This window comes from Carex rostrata, chromosome 27, assembly GCF_964058835.1.
Source record: "Carex rostrata chromosome 27, lpCarRost1.2, whole genome shotgun sequence".
Classification (NCBI taxonomy): Eukaryota; Viridiplantae; Streptophyta; class Magnoliopsida; order Poales; family Cyperaceae; genus Carex; species Carex rostrata.
Genome location: NC_135944.1, coordinates 6,523,715 through 6,542,684, shown reverse-complemented (window position 1 = coordinate 6,542,684; position 18,970 = coordinate 6,523,715). Strand labels below are relative to the sequence as shown.

The 18,970-nt window shown below is 36.3% G+C and overlaps 1 protein-coding gene and 1 non-coding gene across 4 annotated transcripts; one reads left to right on the top strand and one right to left on the bottom strand.

Annotated features, from left to right (window-relative positions):
* Positions 1–4,312: 4,312 nt before the first annotated feature.
* LOC144545388 (small nucleolar RNA R71) lies at positions 4,313–4,418 on the top strand. Its single transcript, XR_013508490.1, has one exon. It is a non-coding gene; the product is annotated as a small nucleolar RNA R71 (small nucleolar RNA).
* A 7,373-nt stretch (positions 4,419–11,791) lies between these two features.
* On the bottom strand, positions 11,792–18,631 carry LOC144545099 (uncharacterized). 3 transcript variants are annotated; one of them, XM_078293675.1, is made up of 8 exons: positions 18,211–18,631; positions 16,976–17,107; positions 15,957–16,228; positions 15,137–15,337; positions 14,467–14,709; positions 13,526–14,349; positions 12,959–13,456; positions 11,792–12,585 (listed from the first exon to the last, which is right to left on the bottom strand). In XM_078293675.1, exons 1-8 carry the CDS (start codon positions 18,537–18,539, stop codon positions 12,076–12,078), a joined length of 3,009 nt encoding a protein of 1,002 aa, XP_078149801.1. In that variant the 5' UTR covers positions 18,540–18,631; the 3' UTR covers positions 11,792–12,075. The 3 variants fall into 3 exon arrangements, with proteins under 3 accessions (XP_078149801.1, XP_078149799.1, XP_078149800.1); XM_078293673.1 differs by having other exon boundaries at positions 12,959–14,349; XM_078293674.1 differs by having other exon boundaries at positions 12,959–14,349; positions 16,976–17,086.
* Positions 18,632–18,970: the final 339 nt, after the last annotated feature.

Sequence of the window (18,970 nt, the reverse complement as noted above, 5' to 3'; positions counted from 1 at the left end):
TATAGGGACACTATTGGAGTGATCCACAGACCTTCAATTGGAGTGTTGTATTAGGGTTGTAAATACCCTATTATCTTGCCATATAGAGACATTACTAGAGTGCTCCAAATACCTTCAATTGGAGTGTTGTATTAGAGTTGAAAATGCCGTATTATCTTGGCATATAGAGAAACCACTAGAGTGCTCCAAACACCTTCAATTGGAGTGTTGTATTATGGTTGTAAATGCCCTATTATCTTGCCATATAGAGGCATTACTGGAGTGCTCCAAACACCTTCAATTGGACTGTTGTATTAGGGTTGTAGATGCCCTATTATCTTGCCATATAGAGACACTACTGGAGTGCTCCAAACATCATCAATAGGAGTGTTGTATTTGGGTTGTAAATGCTCTATTATCTTGCCACATTAGGACACTACTAGAGTGCTCCAAACACGTTCAATTTGAGAGTTGTATTAACTTTGTAAATGCCCTATTATCTTGCCATATAGAGACACTACAGGTGTGCTCCAAACTTCTTCAATAGGAGTGTTGTATTGGAGTTGTTCTTGCCCTATTGTCCTGCTGTATAGGGACACTACTAGATTGCTCCAAGTACCTTCAATTTGAGTGTTCTATTTGGGTTGTAAATGCCTTATTATGTTGCCACATAGTTACACTATTAGAGTGCTCCGAACACCTTCAATTGGAGTGTTGTATTAACGTTGTAAATGCCCTATTATCTTGCCATCTAGAGACACTGCTAGAGTCCTCCAGACACCTTCAATTGGAGTGTTGTATTAGGGTTGTAAATGCCCTATTATCTTCCTATATAGAGTCACTATCATTGTGCCACGAACACCATCAATTGGAGTGTTGTATTAGGGTTGTCAATACCTTATTATCTTGTCATATAAAGACACTACCGGAGTGCTCCGAACACCTTCAATTGGAGTTTTGTATTGGGGTTGAAAATGCCTAACTATCTTCCCATATAGAGACACGAATATAGTGCTCTGAACACCATCAATTGGAGTGTTGTATTAGGGTTGCAATTGCCCTATTATGTTGCAATATTGAGATACTTCTAGAATGCTCCAAACACCTTCAATTGGAGTGTTGTATTAAGGTTGCAAATGTCTATTATCTTGTCATATAGAGACACTACTAGTGTGCTCCAAACTTCTTCAATAGGAGTGTTGTATTGGGATTGTAATTGCTCTATTATCCTGCCTTATAGGGACACTACTAGAGTGCTCCAAGTACCTTCAATTGGAGTGTTGTATTTGGGTTGTAAATGCCTTATTATCTTGCCAAATAGTGACACTACTAGAGTGCTCCAACCACCATCAATTGGAGTGTTGTATTAACGTTGTAGACGCCCTATTATCTTCCCATCTGGAGACACTACTAGAGTGCTCCAGACACAATCAATTGGAGTATTGTATCAGGGTTGTAAACGCCCAATTATCTTCCCATATAGAGACACTATTGGAGTGATCCACACACCTACAATTGGAGTGTTGTATTAGGGTTGTAAGTACCCTATTATCTTGCCATATAGAGACATTACTGGAGTGCTCCAAACACCTTCAATTGGAGTGTTGTATTAGGGTTGTAGATGCCCTATTATCTTGTCATATAGAGACACTCCTAGAGTGCTCCGAACACCTTCAATTGGAGTGTTGTATTAACATTGTAAATGCACTACTAGAGTCAGTATCATTGTGCCATGAACACCACCAATTTGAGTGTTGTATTAGGGTTGTCAATAACCTATTATCTTGTCATATAAAGACACTACTAGAGTGCTCTGAACACCTTCAATTGGAGTTTTGTATTAGGGTTGAAAATTCCCTATTATCTTGCAAAATGAGGACACTACTAGGGTGCTCCACACACCTTCAATTGGTGTGTTGTATTGGAGTTGTAAACACCTAACTATCTTCCCATATAGAGACACGAATATAGTGCTCTGAACACCATCAATTGGAGTATTGTATTAGGGTTGCAATTGCCCTATTATGTTGCAATATTGAGATACTTTAGAATGCTCCAAACACCTTCAATTGGAGTGTTGTATTAAGGTTGCAAATGCTCTATTATCTTGCCATATAGAGACACTACTAGTGTGCTCCAAACTTCTTCAATAGGAGTGTTGTATTGGGATTGTAATTGCCCTATTATCCTGCCTTATAGGGACACTACTAGAGTTCTCCATGTACCTTCAATTGGAGTGTTGTATTTGGGTTGTAAGTGCCATATTATCTTGCCACATAGTGACACTACTAGAGTGTTCCGAACACCTTCAATTGGAGTGTTGTATTAACATTGTAAATGCCCTATTATCTTGCCATCTGGAGACACTACTAGAGTGCTCTATACACAATCAATTGGAGTATTGTATCAGGGTTGTAAACACCCAATTATCTTCCCATATAGAGACACTATTGGAGTGATCCACACACCTTCAATTGGAGTGTTTTATTAGGGTTGTAAATACCCTATTATCTTGCCATATAGAGACATTACTGGAGTGCTCCAAACACCTTCAATTGGAGTGTTGTATTAGAGTTGAAAATGCCGTATTATCTTGCAATCTAAAGACACTACTAGAGTGCACCAAACACGTTCAATTATTTTGTTGTATTTGGGTTGAAATACTCTATTATCTTGTCATATAGAGACACTACTGGAGTGCTCCAAACACCTTCAATTGGAGTGTTGTATTAGGGTTGTAAATGCCCTATTATCTTGCAATCTGGAGGCACTACTAGAATGCTCGAAACACCTTCAATTGGAGTGTTGTATTAGGGTTGTAGATGCCCTATTATCTTGCCATATAGAAACACTACTAGCGTGCTCCAAACATCATCAATAGGAGTGTTGTATTTGGGTTGTAAATGCTCTATTATCTTGCCACATTGGGACACTATTACTACTAGAGTGCTCCGAACACCATCAATTGGAGTGTTGTATTTGGGTTATAAATGCTCTATTGTCTTGCTATCTGGAGACACTACTAGAGTGCTCCAACCACCTTCAATTGTAGAGTTGTATGAGGGTTGTAAATACTCTATTATCTTGCCGTAGAGAGATACTACTGGAGTGCTCCAAACACCTAACCATAGTTGTTTCTGCTGGAGCACCTTCCGTGTGCGGTTCTAACTTGAACCATGTGCTAATGAGACCGTTGTTTTCATGGTAGGAAGATAGATTTGGGGCTTTTCTCAGTTGCATGTTGTTTAGCTTCGAAACGCACGAATGGGCGAAGAAGTTTTCAGATACTTGTATTTGTCTAGTTTTTCCACAGAATGATCTTGGTTAAGTACTTATTGTGCTCATTAGTTGTAACTCTGTTAAGCTTTAAGTGATAAGGTTATCCCTCTTAAGTGTGCAAGTTATAACCATGACTTAGACTTAATTATGATAAACAAATTAAAAAAATGTTAAAAGCAAAAAGTAAAAGGTAAAGTAAGTGTTGCTCTCAAGCAGCGCTTGTTTATGGTATAAAACTCGACCATGCTGCATCTATTTCTAGTGGTTGGGTGGTGGCAAGAAGGCTCCTCCTTCACCAATTGGAGGTCCTTCATATCCGCATTCTTTTCGATGGTTAGATTTTCCTCCGGCTAACCCAGTAGGTTAGATTTCCCTCTTGAGAAATTGGCAAAATCGTTTGCTAAGCGAGCAACTTGATTTTCGACAATCTTTGTTCTGTCAGTTAGTGTAGCAATGCTTACAGCCATGTCATCGCTTGCCTTCTTTTGAGATCTGATGAATTTTTCCATCCTCCACTCCAAGTAGGGCTTGCGGGGTGGTTGTGGTTGTGCCAGTCTGTTTTGATAGTTCAGTTGGCACATACCTCTTTGATTGTTGAAGGTAGAGTTTTGATTGTTCCTCATTCCTGCATTATAATTGTTAGAATTGTAGTTGTTAGATTGAGGATTTCCTACTATAGCAATTTGTTTTGCCTTGGTCTCGGTCATGAGAGGACAAGGGTTTTCAGGATTATGAGGCTCTTCACAATCCCCGCATGCCACAACATTTGCCACTATTTCCTTTTGGGTTGTTAACTTGGATACAACTCTGGTTAATGCGTCCACCTTAGCAGTGAGGAGGGTGAAGTCATTGACATTGTGCTTGCCCGAAGTGGCGGCCCTTTTTGGAGAACAAACCGAAGTTGGGTAGTTTTGACTTTGACACAAGTCATTTATGATTCGATTGGCATCCTTGACTTTGACTAATGAAAGCTCCTCCAGCGAACAAGTCTAGTATTTGCTTCAGAAGAGAGAAGAGACTGTCATAGAAGGATTGTAAAGCTAGCAATTTACTAAGTCCATGGTGGGGACACTCTCGTAAGAGGTCCTTGTGGCGCTCCCATGCATCATTCAGAGATTCTCCATCTTGTTGTTGAAAACTAGTGATTCTCGATCAATAGTTAGCGGTCATCTTTGGTGGAAAACACTTGGCAAGGAAGGTGGTGGCAAGCTCATCCCAGGTTGTGATTGACTCGGGATCTAGAGAGTCTAGCCGCTTTCGGTCTTGGCCCAAGTGAGAAGGGAAATAGGCAGAGACGCATATGGTCTTACTCTACTCCTTATTGTCGGATGGAATCACTGATGGTGAGGAAGTCTGAGATGTGGATCTGGGTGTTGTCTCCCGACCGACCTTCGAATCGGTTCCTTTGCACTTCATGTATGTATGAAGTCTTGAGTTCGGTTTGAGCATTGGCGGTGAGTATCCTGATACTGCTTCTGTTGTGCTCCCCGGTTGGCATGAAATAATTCTTGATAGGCCTAGTCTCTTCTTCATTGACTTCTACTCGGTTGGGTGGAACTCGGTTGTTATGTTGTAGTGGCGGGTTCGGTGGATATTCACCATGGGAAGACATCTCGAAAGGCTTGGGCAGAATTTCCTTGGAGGAGTCTTACTTCCTTACGTACTTCCTCTTGGCTGAAGTTGAGAGATGAGGAGTTAACTTCTTGTTTGAATTGAGAGCTAGACTGGATCTCGTGTATCAAGCCAGTATATGCACCTACAAGAAGAAATAAGATATATTAAGGAGAGATTAAAGAAAAGAGATTAAGAAAATAACTAAAAGACCTAGATTTAGTTTGGTAACTTAAAAACCTTAATTACAATGTAAAAATTCATGAGAAAAAATTTTACACCATCCCCGGCAATGGAGCCAAAAAGCTTGATAGGGTGGAAATAAGTTCATTCTACATCTCTTTTCAACCTCTTCCTTGCACAGTTACATAGGAAGAAATAAGTTCATTCTACATCTCTTTTCAACCTCTTCTCCGGCAATTCTTCACAAAAATAGCAGATTAAAGGTTAGGAGAGTAATGTATTTGATCTTATCTGTCAGATGAGATCCATCATCTTGAGAAAATTACAATGAATCTCTTTTCTTCTTCATCTTTGTCCTCTCGTTTCGAAAATATTTTTTCCTTATCAAGAAATTTGTTATTTTAACTATTAAAGTGTTCGTTCAAATTTGTTTTGCGAGTTTACCTTTTGTTTTGCTCAAAAACAAAAAAATCAAAAGGTAACATGCACGAATTATTTTTTCTGGCATTAATTGTTCGGGCACAAATTGGTGACCTGATTAGAGAAATGCAAAACGATAAAGCATTTGGGCACAAATTTGGTGACCGATAGTCTAGAATTCTTACCGGCACACTGAGTCGTACCTGTCGTGACTCTTACAATTAAATTAACTAATGTATTGATAAGAAAGATGTATAATAGCATTATCTGTGTCATGCTCTCTAGCTTGTTTAATATAAGTTCAATGAAGAAAGATGATCAAATATTCTCTTTCTCAGTATTTCTGAGCAATTAGTAAGATGCTCTTTTACAGTTCAATCAAATGGATATTTATTTATTACAATCAGCAAATACTGAATGAACATATAGTTTAGAGGAACTGGTACTGTACTGTACCAACCATGTACATATTCTTGAAGAATAGCTGATACTATTTTTACTTAATTTGTTGAATTTTTGTTATGGATTGAAAAAGTCATTAAGTAATCATTTTAGATATGTGCTTCGAACAACTATAAAAAATGCATTGTGGGAAGATATGCAAAATCGAAGAAGCCATAGAAATTAAATTTGTAATCGCTTTTTGTAAATTTATTTTTTATTGCTATTTTTTATCATACTATTTTAGTTTACTGTTGAATGCTTATTTGGATTAAATTTATCATTGTTTAATGTTTAATGCTAATATTACCTTTAAATGATGACGACATTGTATTTTTATTTTGAGAAATTTATTGATCTATGGCGCAGTTAAATTAAATATTGATCTATGGCACAGTATTTATTTAATCTATGGCGCAGTACCAAAATTTAATAAAGGTTATAAGAGTCATTTCTTATAATTATTATATTTTAATAAAAAGAAGTGTTACTATTCTAATTGTTGAAAGTGCCAAACACATTTGGAATAGAGAGGAAGAGTGATTAATTCTCAATTCCACAATTCCTCTATAATTCCTTGACTATTCCTACCTCACCGAACATGCCCTAGGTTATCAGTTCCTTGAGGTTAGTTGATTGTGTTTTGGTTGATTGATTATTGGTTGCTCGGTTGTAATGTTGTATTACAACAGAGTAGTAGTAGATTTAGTATTTAGAAGATGGGCTTCTAAGGAATAAGACATTCTATCATTCAAACTTGTTTAATCTAGATTCTGGTAATCATAACAATTGCACACGGTCTATCACCAACCGCATGCCACTGCTAATACATTTCAGTTCTAAAGTTACTCAATAACATGCAGCTCTGTCATCATCCGCACATGCCTGGGTAAACCATACAAAGTCTGATTTCTACTCCAATCGAAATCGCATACGGTTTGGCCAGAACCACTGTACTGGTATTGATATCACCATATTTGATCTATTGTTCTGACCAATTCAAGTACCAAAATCTGCATTTTAAACCATCAAATAGTGTCTATTACATTGAATATCTATAGAATGTGGTACTGCTGCGCTTTCATTCTTATTTTGCATAAAACTGACGAAATCAGGGAAGTTACTAACATTCTGAGACTCTGCACGCGACCCGCATCATTGCCAACGCGAATCACATCACACCCTGACGTTACCAAAGTCGCGAGGCGCATCAGACAGGTCGCATCGTCAACCAACGCGAGGCACATCAAACAAACCCTGATGGCATCGTCAACCAACGCGAGGCCCAATGAAGGCCCAAAGTGCAAGGGTCGTTTGGGAAGGCTATAAAAGGCCACTCTCTGCCACTAACCAATTCATTTAGCAGATTCTGGAGATTCCAACTACCTTGCTTCCTGAAGTGTGGATCAAGAAAGAGAGCTGAGAAATGAAGATTTGATGTTCTTCACAGATCTACTTTCTTCTTCGGTTTTATCATGATTTCTTCTTTCCTTACTTGTTTGATGCATGTAGTTTGATGCAAAATTCCCTTTTGTTTTAAGAAATCAGAAAATATTTTATTAACATATTCAGTACCATTATCGGACCTAAGTGTTTTGATTCTGGTATTATATTAATTTTCAACAAAATTTGTAAATTCTTGAAACTTGAAAAATACTTCATTTTTTGTTTTGAGAAGATAAATCCAAGTACTGCGTGAAAAATCATCAATAAAAGTAACATAATTTCTAAAATTATTATATGAATCTATAGGCGCAGGCCCCCAAATATCAGAGTGCACAAGCTCAAAAATTCTAGTAGTTTTACTACTTGATAAAGAAAATGGTAATCTAGTTTGCTTTGAAAAACGACAAATATCACAATTGCTATTATTTAAATTTCTCACAGAAACTAATTTATTTAAAACATTATCAGAAGCATGTCCAACTCTCCAATGCCACAATTTATTTTGCTCTAATTTATTAGCAAGCATTGCTTTATTTGACATATCTAAAATATAAAGCCCATTTTCTAATTTTCCTTCACCAATCATCTTCTTCGTTATTCTGTCCTGAAAAATCACATTTTCAGGTGAGAAAATCACATTACAGTTTAATTCATTTGTTTTCTTACTTACGGATATTAAGTTAGATGCAAAAGTTGGTAAATATAACACATTGGAAATTTTATTTGATAATATGGTAGTTGTTCCTATTTGATCAATAAGTACTTTGGAACCATTTGCTAGTGTAACAGGACTTAATTTTCTGGCTTAATTTTAATTTCTAATGTATCCAAATTTCCAGTCATATGATCTGTTGCACCGGAGTCTATAATCCAATTTTTATTTTTATATGAATTTAAATAATAATTAGACATAATACCTGTGTATTTACCTTTCTGTCCCAAGGCAGAGTTGATTTGGGCTAGCAGCTGATTGAGTTGGGCTTGACTCAGAAGGCCGGTCTGGGCTGCTCCGTGGTTCGGATCTGATTCTGGTTCGGATCCTGGTGCTAGGATGAGAGGAGAGTCGGACCCGGATCCAAAAGTCACAGCCGACAAACCCTTTCTTTCTCCTCTTTCACCTTCTCTCGATCTACCTCTTTCTTTTCCTCTTCCTCCGCCCCCTTTTTCCCCTTTTCTCTTTGGCCGAAGGTGAGGGTAGAGGAACCAGCAACTATCTTGGTCGTGACTCCTTTTTACAGTTATCGCATTTGGTTGCTGTGGTTGCTGCCCGCGTCTCCTGCTTGGGTTAAGGTTCCGGTTGTGTACTGAGAAGGCTTGACTTTCCGATCCATAGGTGGTTTGAGGGTTCATACATACTCTACGAGATTCTTCTCGCTGTATCATGGCTACTACACTCCTAAGGGTTGGCAGTTCCTTTGATAGCAGAATTTGGGCTCTAGCCGGTTCATAGCTTGGGTCAAGACCAGAGAGAAATTGAAAGATTTGGTCTAGTTCTAAGGCTTTCAGGTCAATTGTTTGAGTATAGAGTGCTAATTCGTTCCACTTGGCTTTTAAATCACCGAAATACTCGGTTACTGTTTTGGTTCCTTGTGTTAATTGAGCAATTTCTTGTTTCAAGTGGAAAATGTATGAGAAATTATGGTCTTGACCGTACATCTCTTTCGTTTCATCCCAAATTTCTTTGGCTGAGTCCATATACATGAATAATCTTGCTATTTGGGGTTCCATTGAGTTTAGTAGCCATGTCATGACAGTGGTGTCATTTTGTTGCCATTCGAGGCTTGTTTGATCAGTACTGATTTTTGGAGCCGATAAACTAGCATTTGGATCTGTTGTCTCTGTGCTGGTTTTTGTTTCTGTTAATTTTTCAGTGTTACCAGTGACATGGCTCAGTTTACCTTTGCTGTGGAGGGTGAGATATACGGATCTGGCCCATGATGGATAATTCGAGCTGTTGAGCAGCGTGTTCGTGAGTCTCGGCGTTTGTTGCATCTCTCCAGTGTGAGAATGGTGCCCGCTGAAGACTTCCGCCATTACTGGTGTCACGCTACTATTGCAACCTTGTTTTGGTTGACAATTTTTGAATTTCTGAGGCTTTCAGTTTTGCTCTGATACCATGATATTTTTATGTAAATAGATGAGAGAATTTGTGAAGATTGTATATTTATTTTCTGATTTACATGTGCGCTATACATGGGCTTATATAGCCTGATTTCTTACTAGCCGTTGGCTAACTTCCTAAAATACATGTTGCTAGATTTTCTCTAATTACAGAGATCATGGTAGATACTAAATATCACCTAACAGCTAGCAGAGTTCCTTACTAATTAAATGAGTCCGTGATGATTTTCTGAGTCTCATTTCCTATTTCTCTTTAATTACTTTTATGTGGAACTTACTAAAAGTTACAAAATGTTGAGAATGTAGTTAATAAGAAATTAAAAAAAAAATTACCAGATTTTCTAGATATAATTGATTTATTTAGTACTTTTAATGCTATGTCAGTTCATATTAAAAACACTAACTTCAAACTTCCATTTATATGTACAAGGGAGTAATTTTTTTTAGTGTTAAATATTTTGTGGGTTGTTTTTCTTTTGGATATAATTTGGTATTAAAATGTATCAACTACAATGTCTTAATTCTTAGTTAATGATATATGATCATTAAGATGTGCATATATTTCCTTAAAATGTTGTTGGAACTCATCATTTGATAATCTCTCCAATTGTTCTGAATTATTTATCAGATTTACATATAATTGTTTTAAGAAATTATTTATCAAATTTATCTATAATTGTTTTAAGGAGTTCAATATTCTTTTAATGGATGATTGTGCATAAACTTTATATAAGACAAACTAAAAACTTTGTGAAAGCATATTTACGAATTGTTGAGTGCTTGGAATCGTGATTATTTTTTAAGTACAATTGCTTAACAGCAACATGCACTAAACAATTTTTTTTTTTTTTTGGGCAAATGATCCAATGGAGATATCTCGAGCAACACACTGCGGAAGGCGTTAACAAAGACACGCAATTACTGCCCGCAAAAAAAAGGCGAAATTTGTATCCATAACATTAAAAAAATTCAAAAATTCAAACATAACATCAGATTTTCAAAATATCAGATTATATATCTCTACCGCCGGCAATTCCGGATTTTCATTTTTTAACTTTTCAAACAAAATTAAAAATATGATTGAAGCATCCATAGTTAATTTTTTTCTTGACTTTATATTTTTTTGTAAATATTGATACTCAATTTTAGAATGTTGATTATTGTAAAATAAAATTTCCTGATAAATTAATAACAAATTGTAAAATCAGAAACCTCAACTAAAGTTTTAAGGTCTTAAACAACGTATTTTTTGGTGCAAATTTGATCACGTTGCCCTCCATCTCTTTGCAAGTTTTCTAAATTGTATTCAAACGCTCAAATCAGAGTTTTCTACCAAAAAATATGGTCATTTAAAATATGAAAATAATACAAAAATATCGATGACACGTGATGTTTCATTGTAAAATATGAATATGATGCTCGTGTTTTATACCCTGTACCAATTCTGTCAAATAATTAACCAAAAAAAAAATTGGTTCCATGATTAAATCTCCGCAAAAAAAATTTAAAAAAATTGTTGAACATGTGATAACTGATACCAAGCTTTGATACTCTTTTTTTTTTGTCTCACTAATTTTTAATCAATTATATATTTGTTATTTCTTGTGAGTTGAACCCACCCTCATTCAAATACGACATATATTTCAAACTTTTTAATCAAATTATTTGAAATAACATAATACATACATGAATTCAACGAATCAGTTATCATTGTAGTTTATAAAAATACCAATTTTAATGCTTACCCGGTTACATCATTATTTCTTTTTATTATTCGGTGCCCTTAATTTGCTGGATTATATAAATTAACATCAGCCCGTATACTATCATGACCAATGGTTTAAATAGCGTTTATCGCGAAATAGCGTACGGGTTAAAAAAATCGCGCTATGCTCAAATAGCGGCGCTATAGCGTGGAATAGCGCGCTATAGCGGCGCTATTTGGGCATAGCGCCATAGCTTTTTTGGTCGGAAAACGCTATAGCGCCGCTATAGCGCGCTATTTAAAACACTGATTCATGACCTTCAAAAAAAAGTATCAATAAAGTTAATTAAATATTCTTAATCTTATAATTTTTTAAGATTTTAGTCATGGAGTTCCAACTCTCTCCTAAATAATATTAATAAATCAAAGTATCAATACAGTATAAGGACAAAAATGCATTTTTATTTGTTATTAATATGTATTTTAAATTGACAAAATAATAAAAAAAAGGGATATTAATAAAATGAGTTTAGATGGATAAATAACTCATTTTAAAATTTTGATGGGAAAATATCTAAATGATTAAGTTATTATAATGAGCAAATATAAAATTTCTCTAAATTTTATTATTGAAGTTAGTAGTGTAGCAAAATGAGGTGCCTAAAGGTGAATTGTTTATCATTACAACATGAAGAAATAAATTTAAGAAAAAAAAAATTATACAAGAATCTTAAGCAGTAACCTAGGAATCACCTAATTAGCATATAAAACTAAATATTTACAGCATTACCAACCTCCTGTCCTGTTCCACCATACCAGTGTAATGCCGTACCAGTACTTAGTAGTTAGAATGAAGAAAATTCGGCAAAATCACTGACAGATGGGCCCCACTATTTTTTCTTCTCTAGTTGACTAAGCAAAGAGGGTGCCTCAACAACCCTACAATCATCATCATCATCATCCTCGGCACCAGGAAAAAGAATCTCGGTCCTTCTAGAAGCTTCACTGGGGCCCGCAGTTAATGTGGAGGTAAACCGACTTACGGCCTCTGCCACCCGCTTACTCGCCTCCTCGGCCATTATTTTTTGCCATGCTTCAGTGGCGCTTTTTATTGCTAACATTTGAGCTTCTAAAGTTGTCACCTTTTCTTTGGTTGACACCGCCTCTACTTTAGAATGCTCGAGTTTGCTTCTTAACTCGGCCACAGTGGCTTCCAATTGTGCAATTTCTTCATTTGATCTCGTTTCTGGCATTGAAGGGGGTAGTGGTGGGGGTGGGGGTGGTGAAAGAGGTGGTGGCGGTGGTGGTGGCGGTGGTGAAAGGGGTGGTGGTGGTGGTGAAAGGGGCGGCGGTGGTTGCTCAGTAGGAAGCATAGGAGATCTTGGAGGAAGATTGAGTTCCTGCCATTAGATAGTTAAGAATTGCAGATGTAACCTAGAAGGTATGAAGGTAATTTTGTAAAAAAAAATAAGCCTGTTTATTAAGAGTTGATAACAATGGTACTAAAACAAAATAACAAACGAAAAAAAGGATGGAATTACACCCCTTTCAGTTAAAAAAAACAAAGAAATAAAAACAGATAACACACTAACTGAAGTGAAAATGACAAGGGCATCCTAACAATTATGACTTGTGTTATTTTACTATTGTGTAACTGGTACCAGAGTTTTGGTACCAAAACATTTTCTTATTTTCTAATAAGAAATTGGTGAGTTATTCCCACTATTATCAAAAAATAAAAACAATTAGAAAACTATAAGAGGAAACATGTACCAAAAGGATTTGACGGTGTCTCAGAGAATTTGCATTAGGCAACCTCTTTATTGATGACACACTTCTGTATTGCATTTGACTCGGGTTTGATTCTCTCAAGTTTGACTCAGACGACCTCTCCCTTTGACCCTGATTTGAAACACCCTCCATTTGGCCGTGATTTTCGATCGAGTTCTTCTCTGTTGCTAAACTTTTTTCTCCTCTAATTGTGTTAGGGTTTTCTGAGTTCCTAGGGGTTGAATCCTCAACTGATGCGAGAGTCAAAATGCTCGCCATTTCACCACGCAAATCAGGTTTTGTTGCGTTAGAAGCATCTGCTGATCTCTCCATTGAAGATAGACTCAAGACTCCCTCCATTTCGCCACGACTTTGAGGCAAACTCTTATTTACTACTCCCTTTGTAGTGTGGGACCTTTCAACTGATGACAAGCTTAATTCCATACCGATTGAATTAGGGTTCTTATCTGATGACCTATTTGATGACAAACTAAGAACCGCCTCCATTTCATTTTCATTTGAATTAGGGTTCTTATCAGATGATCTATTTGATGACAAACTAAGAACCGCCTCCATTTCATTTTCATTTGAATTAGGGTTCTCTTTTTGACTCGGATTTTCCAATAAGGTCCTATTTTCCACATTTTCATTAGTATCAGGATTTACCGTGCATACATCAGTCAATTTCTCCATTGATGAAACACTCGGAATTGCTTCATTTTTATTATTATCAATTTCATTGGCCTTTGCATTAGAAGCATTTGCATTTGCATTAGGAGCATTTGCATTTGCATTAGAAGCATTTGCATTAGGAGCATTTGCCAAAGCGGTCTCGAGAAATAGTCTCTTATCCATTGGTGACATATTCAATGCACCCTCCATTTGAGATCGACTCCGCAACAAACTCCTAAATCTACTGTAAGGGTTTGAAGAATTAGGGTTTGGAGAATTAGGGTTTGCCAAATTTATATCAGTTGGGGGGGGTTTATCCGACCTACTAGAATTAGGTTTTGACATGTTTGTAACGGGTAACATATCCATTGATGACAGAGTATACACGCCCTCCATTTCATTTGAATTAGGTAACCTCTGAGTTAGGGACCCACGAGATGAACTCTCCATTTGAATTCTATTATCTGACAAACTCCTCTTTACTCTACTCCCATTCGGATTCTCAGACGGCAGAGTAAACAAGCTCTCTATGCTACTTCCATTTTGAGACATGCTCCTATCAAATCTAGGGTTAGAGAATAGAAATGGAGGGAAAGATGTGCTATGATGAGGTCTAGGCGCAGGCCCCACAACCGCTGGTGGAATTACCCCGAAATTTGACCCAGTTCTCGTTCTCTTAATAGCTTCTTGAGACATGTGCCTCATCAGAGATGGATCCAAGGCTGTAATAAACAAAACAAAAAATTATTTTTCTTTTTCTTTTATTTTCATTTTTATTTTGTTTTATCCAACTTGTAACAAACAATCTAATGATCATCAAAATAAAAAATTTAACTTACCCATATCCTGTCTGTTAGCAGTGAAGGAGAGGACAGGTGGCATTTGCGACCTGACAGTGGCTCTCACTGACGAGCTTGGCCCCACAGATGTTGGGGTTGCTGATGAATATGCAGTGGGCCCCACAGCTGACAGAGGCGTGGGTCCTGCTACTGACAGTGGAGTTGGCGCCATTACTGAACTGGTTCTTCTAAGCATCTCAGTTGCCTCTTGATTTAGATGCCTCAGTAATGCCGATTCCATGTCTACATATATCGAAACAGCCAAGTTATTGCTTATACTAAATAGTCATTAAATTTTCTTCAGCAAAATTACTCTATTTTCATTTTAAAGTCTGAACAATTGATCTGAACCGTTCAACATGAAATTTTACTTGTAGATCAATTTTTTACAACTTTTAGAACTTTTTTACTTTTTTTAGATAGGTAGAAAATCACTATGATAGAGTGATTTTCTACCTATCTAAAAAATAGTAAAAAAATAAACATAAAATTTAGTCTGCAAGTACATTTTCATATGGAGATCATTTTTAACGGTTTAGATCGACTGTTTGGACTTTGAAAACAAAGATATTGATCCATAGTATGGACCAATCTGTGCATACATAGTACCAAAGTCTCATTCTTCCTTTTTTATATTTTGAAATGAACTTGTCTAGAGGATTAGACTCACTGGTATCTTCTCTGACAGTAGGGACAGGCTGTACGGGTGGTGATGCTGATCTCATTGTAGTAACTCCCGATGGGCTGGGACTGGGCCCTACAGGTGGTATATTGGGCCGGACCAGCTGTTGAGTGGTCCCTACAGTTGGGTTTATTCTTTGCCTCTTTGTTGCATCTTGATTCAGTTGCCTCAACACAGCCGGATCCATCTCTATAAATACACTAAAATAGTAAGCAACAGCAACATAATAGATAGAGAGAGAGAGAGAGAGTGCTTGGTAGCTTCTACCAAATTTTTCATAAAAGAGAGACTGATTTCAATAAAAAATAGAGGTAAATATTTTAACAGAGCAGTTTTGGCTTCATACAGCGCATGAACCATATTCAGTGCTGTTCTGATTCTGTAGTCCGTGCACTGCACGAAGTCAAACCTGCTCTGTTAAAATCTTTACCCAAAAATTGGGGGCAAGAGAGAGGTGCAATGATAGAGACTCCTTCCAATAAAAAAATAGGGGTAAATATTTTAACAGAGCATTTTGGCTTAAAGCAGCACACGAACCATATTCAGTGCTGTTTTGATTCTATAGTGCGTGCACTGCATGAAGTCAATACTGTTCTGTTCAAAATTTTACCCAAAAATAAGGGGGCAACTCCTTTCAATAAAAAAATAGGGGTAAATATTTTTAACAGAGCGGATTTGTTTCATGCAGCACACGAACCATATTCAAGGCTGTTTTGATTCTACGGTCCATGCATTGCATGAAGTCAAAACTACTCTGTTAAAATCTTTACCCAAAAACAGGGGGCAAGAAAGAGAGAGAGAGAGAGACCTCTGGAGTTGGTACTGGAGGAAGAAACAATAGTGACCTCATCATCGTCATCGTCCATGTCAACAGCACCGAAATTAATACAAGTAGTAAATCCGTCCTTGCTCGGAGGAGCACCACCCTCTCCATTTTTATTCAAACTGGAGACATTGTAACACGTGTGCTTCCTGTTGTAAGTCACATCAAACATAGGCGGGTCCTCGCTGTTCAGTTGTTGCACTTGCTTTGTTGCCTGACAGTTCTGATCATGCAAATAAGTGCACCGGTAATAACACCTAATCAAGGATGTAACATTGTAAAATACGCATGAAAAGTTAGTAAAAGGTAGTTATCTCAACTTTTCAGTTGATGTCAAAATGGTTTGCTTTAAAGGCGTGCTGAACAGTTCAGATTTTGTTCAATAAGCATGAAAAGTTAGTAAAATGTAGTTTGCAATGGGTCTGTATACTCTAAGAGTTATCACAACTTTTTCAATTGATGTCAAAACGGGCCAAAAAGTATTTTTCGGTGCTTATTTAGATGCATGCGGCAGTATTAATATAAAATGGATTGCTTTAAGAATCATGCTACACGGTTCAGATTTTGTACAATAAGCATGAAAAATTAGTAAAAGGGTTGTATAAATGTGAAGTTTTACAGTCTTTGCTAATGGAATAGTATTGGTCAAATAAGTTCAATGGCTTCTAATAAATGCACCAGTAGTATAAAAGGGTTGTATAAATGTGAAATAATACCAAGATATGAGGATTATCATGACTAGCAAGTAGTTCTATTAAACTCGCATTTTCATACAGACTATACAGAAACCAAAAAAATCTAGATTATAATAAATGCACTGTCCTAGACTTTTGTAAGTAGTTCTGGTACCAGTACCAGAACTGAGTGTTTTTCTAATTTTTCCCCCTTTTGTGTGTGTTGCAAGATGGCACAACTGAGTGATTGTTTTATATAGTAAAATTGAAAAATTGAATAAAGAGATAATCAATTGTAGAAATTATTGAATAATAGTACAAAAATTGAACCTGGGAAATACAGTTCCTCGAATTTTCTTTTCGCCATATTTTCGCCACTGATAGCCGTCATGATGAGGGGTTGATGTCACTGTTTTCCATGAATCATCCTTTCCTTTCCTCCTTTCCAAAGAATAAATACAACTACAACAAGTTAATAACTTTTAGAAATATCGTCTTCTCCACCACCAAAATAATACAAAAAATATATAATATTGCTGCTTCTGTTTGTAAAATAAGCAACATTTGATGTGAAACAGAGAGACTTAATTTTACACATACAGCAAACAATATATTGAAAAATAAATGCACTCCTATGCAAACCTTGCATGTAAAATTTGCAAAACTCATTTTTTTTCTCTTTTTTAACCATACACCCGTCACAATAAATCTCACTAGAGCGGCCCAAGTGATAATTGCCTTCACCAATCAACTCAGTCCAATTGAGGCATTTATTTTACACATACAGAAAGCAATATATGAAAAAAAAAAAAAAAATCATCTATGTTGCACATTTGGCACTCCTATGTACACCATGCAAGTAAATTTGCAAAATAACTTTTGTTTCTTCTTTTAACCATACTTTTATAAAGATAATTTCTAGAGGGGTCCAAGTGAAACTTGCCTTCACCAATCAACTCAGACGAATTGAGGATCAAAAAGGACCTTACAACAAATTTCGCAAAAAATAAATAAATAATTAACCCAATTAGTAAATACAATACAAATAACTTACTAATTTTTTCTTTCAACCATGCTATTCTTTTTTCAGCCATACTAATTTTTTTTCAGCCACACTAATTTTTTTCAACCATAATATTTTTTTTATCAACCATACTATTTTTTTTCTTCAACCATACTTTTTTTTTTAACTTGAAAGGATCAAAAAGGGTGCTTACAATGAATTTCAACAAAACAAAAAATTAACCCAAGTAGTAAATACAATACAAGAAACTTACTTTGAACTATTTTCTTTTTCTTTTTCTTTTTTTTTTTTTTGAAATGCTTGGTAGAGACTAGCAAGTTTACAATAAACTAATTTTGTTTCAACCATACTAATTTCAGTTCAACTTCAAAAGATAAAAAAGGGAGCTGACAATAAATTTCACAAAAAGAAAGTTGACCCAATTAGCAAAATTACAATAAAAGAACACTTTTTTTTTCAAATTGATAGAATGAAAAGGGAGCTGACAATAAATTTCACAAAAAAGTTAACCCAATGAGCAAAAATACAACAAGAAGCTTACTTTCTACTATTCTCTCCGCCGCCATCTTCGCCATTGTTGTCAGAAGGAGAAACAGCGACATTTTTACTAGGTTTTGGTTGTGGATTTTCCTTAACTTGATCAACTCTACCAACATTAGTGCTCCTATTTTGATTTTGAGGCTTGAGAGCATCTATAGAAGCCTTGAATGCTCGTAATATCTTCTCTACTAGATCTAATGTCATAGATCTAGTTTCTGATTTTGAGGCAAGGAGTATACAGTGAAGTTGGACCGTTAGATCGTAGCCACGTGTCATTTCCTTGATCACCGGTTCGAGGTCGGTTCCCGGCGCCTGGGCCGGCGACACCATGGTGGGATTGGGTTGAAATTATTAGAATTTCCAGGGGCGAAATGGGAAATGAGAAACTCTTTCTGAGAGTGGTGAGCTGAGAAACTGAGAATGTGATTTTAGACACCTTGCGTCGGATGGATGTTTAGAGAAAGGTCAAGCACTCAAGCCCTGAACCGGAATACACATTTTTTTACTGATTAAAATAAAATTGATTTTGGAATTTAGTCCTTACAAGTTGCGTTTATTGAGTAACTGCACCTCGGATGGTTTTCATGTATTCGCCCATGTAAGATTAGTTTTCGTGATGAGGTGCGTATTGTTATCAAGTTGAGAGTAAGTTTGATGGGCATTGGATCTACTTTTTTTTTATGAGTTCAATCACCGTCCGATTAGCTTTAAGTTTCGTGCGTATTTGTTTTGATTTTTGTGTGCACATATCTTAAGACGAA

Excerpts from the sequence above, each read along its gene's own strand:
- LOC144545099 (XM_078293673.1), bottom strand. The coding sequence starts at position 18,539 with ATGGTGTCGCCGGCCCAGGCGCCGGGAACCGACCTCGAACCGGTGATC. Across the intron at positions 16,229-16,975 it reads CGAGGAACTGTATTTCCCAG|GTGTTATTACCGGTGCACTT; the intron begins GTTCAATTTTTG and ends ATCCTTGATTAG. Across the intron at positions 15,338-15,956 it reads CTCCAGTACCAACTCCAGAG|AGATGGATCCGGCTGTGTTG; the intron begins GTCTCTCTCTCT and ends GTGTATTTATAG.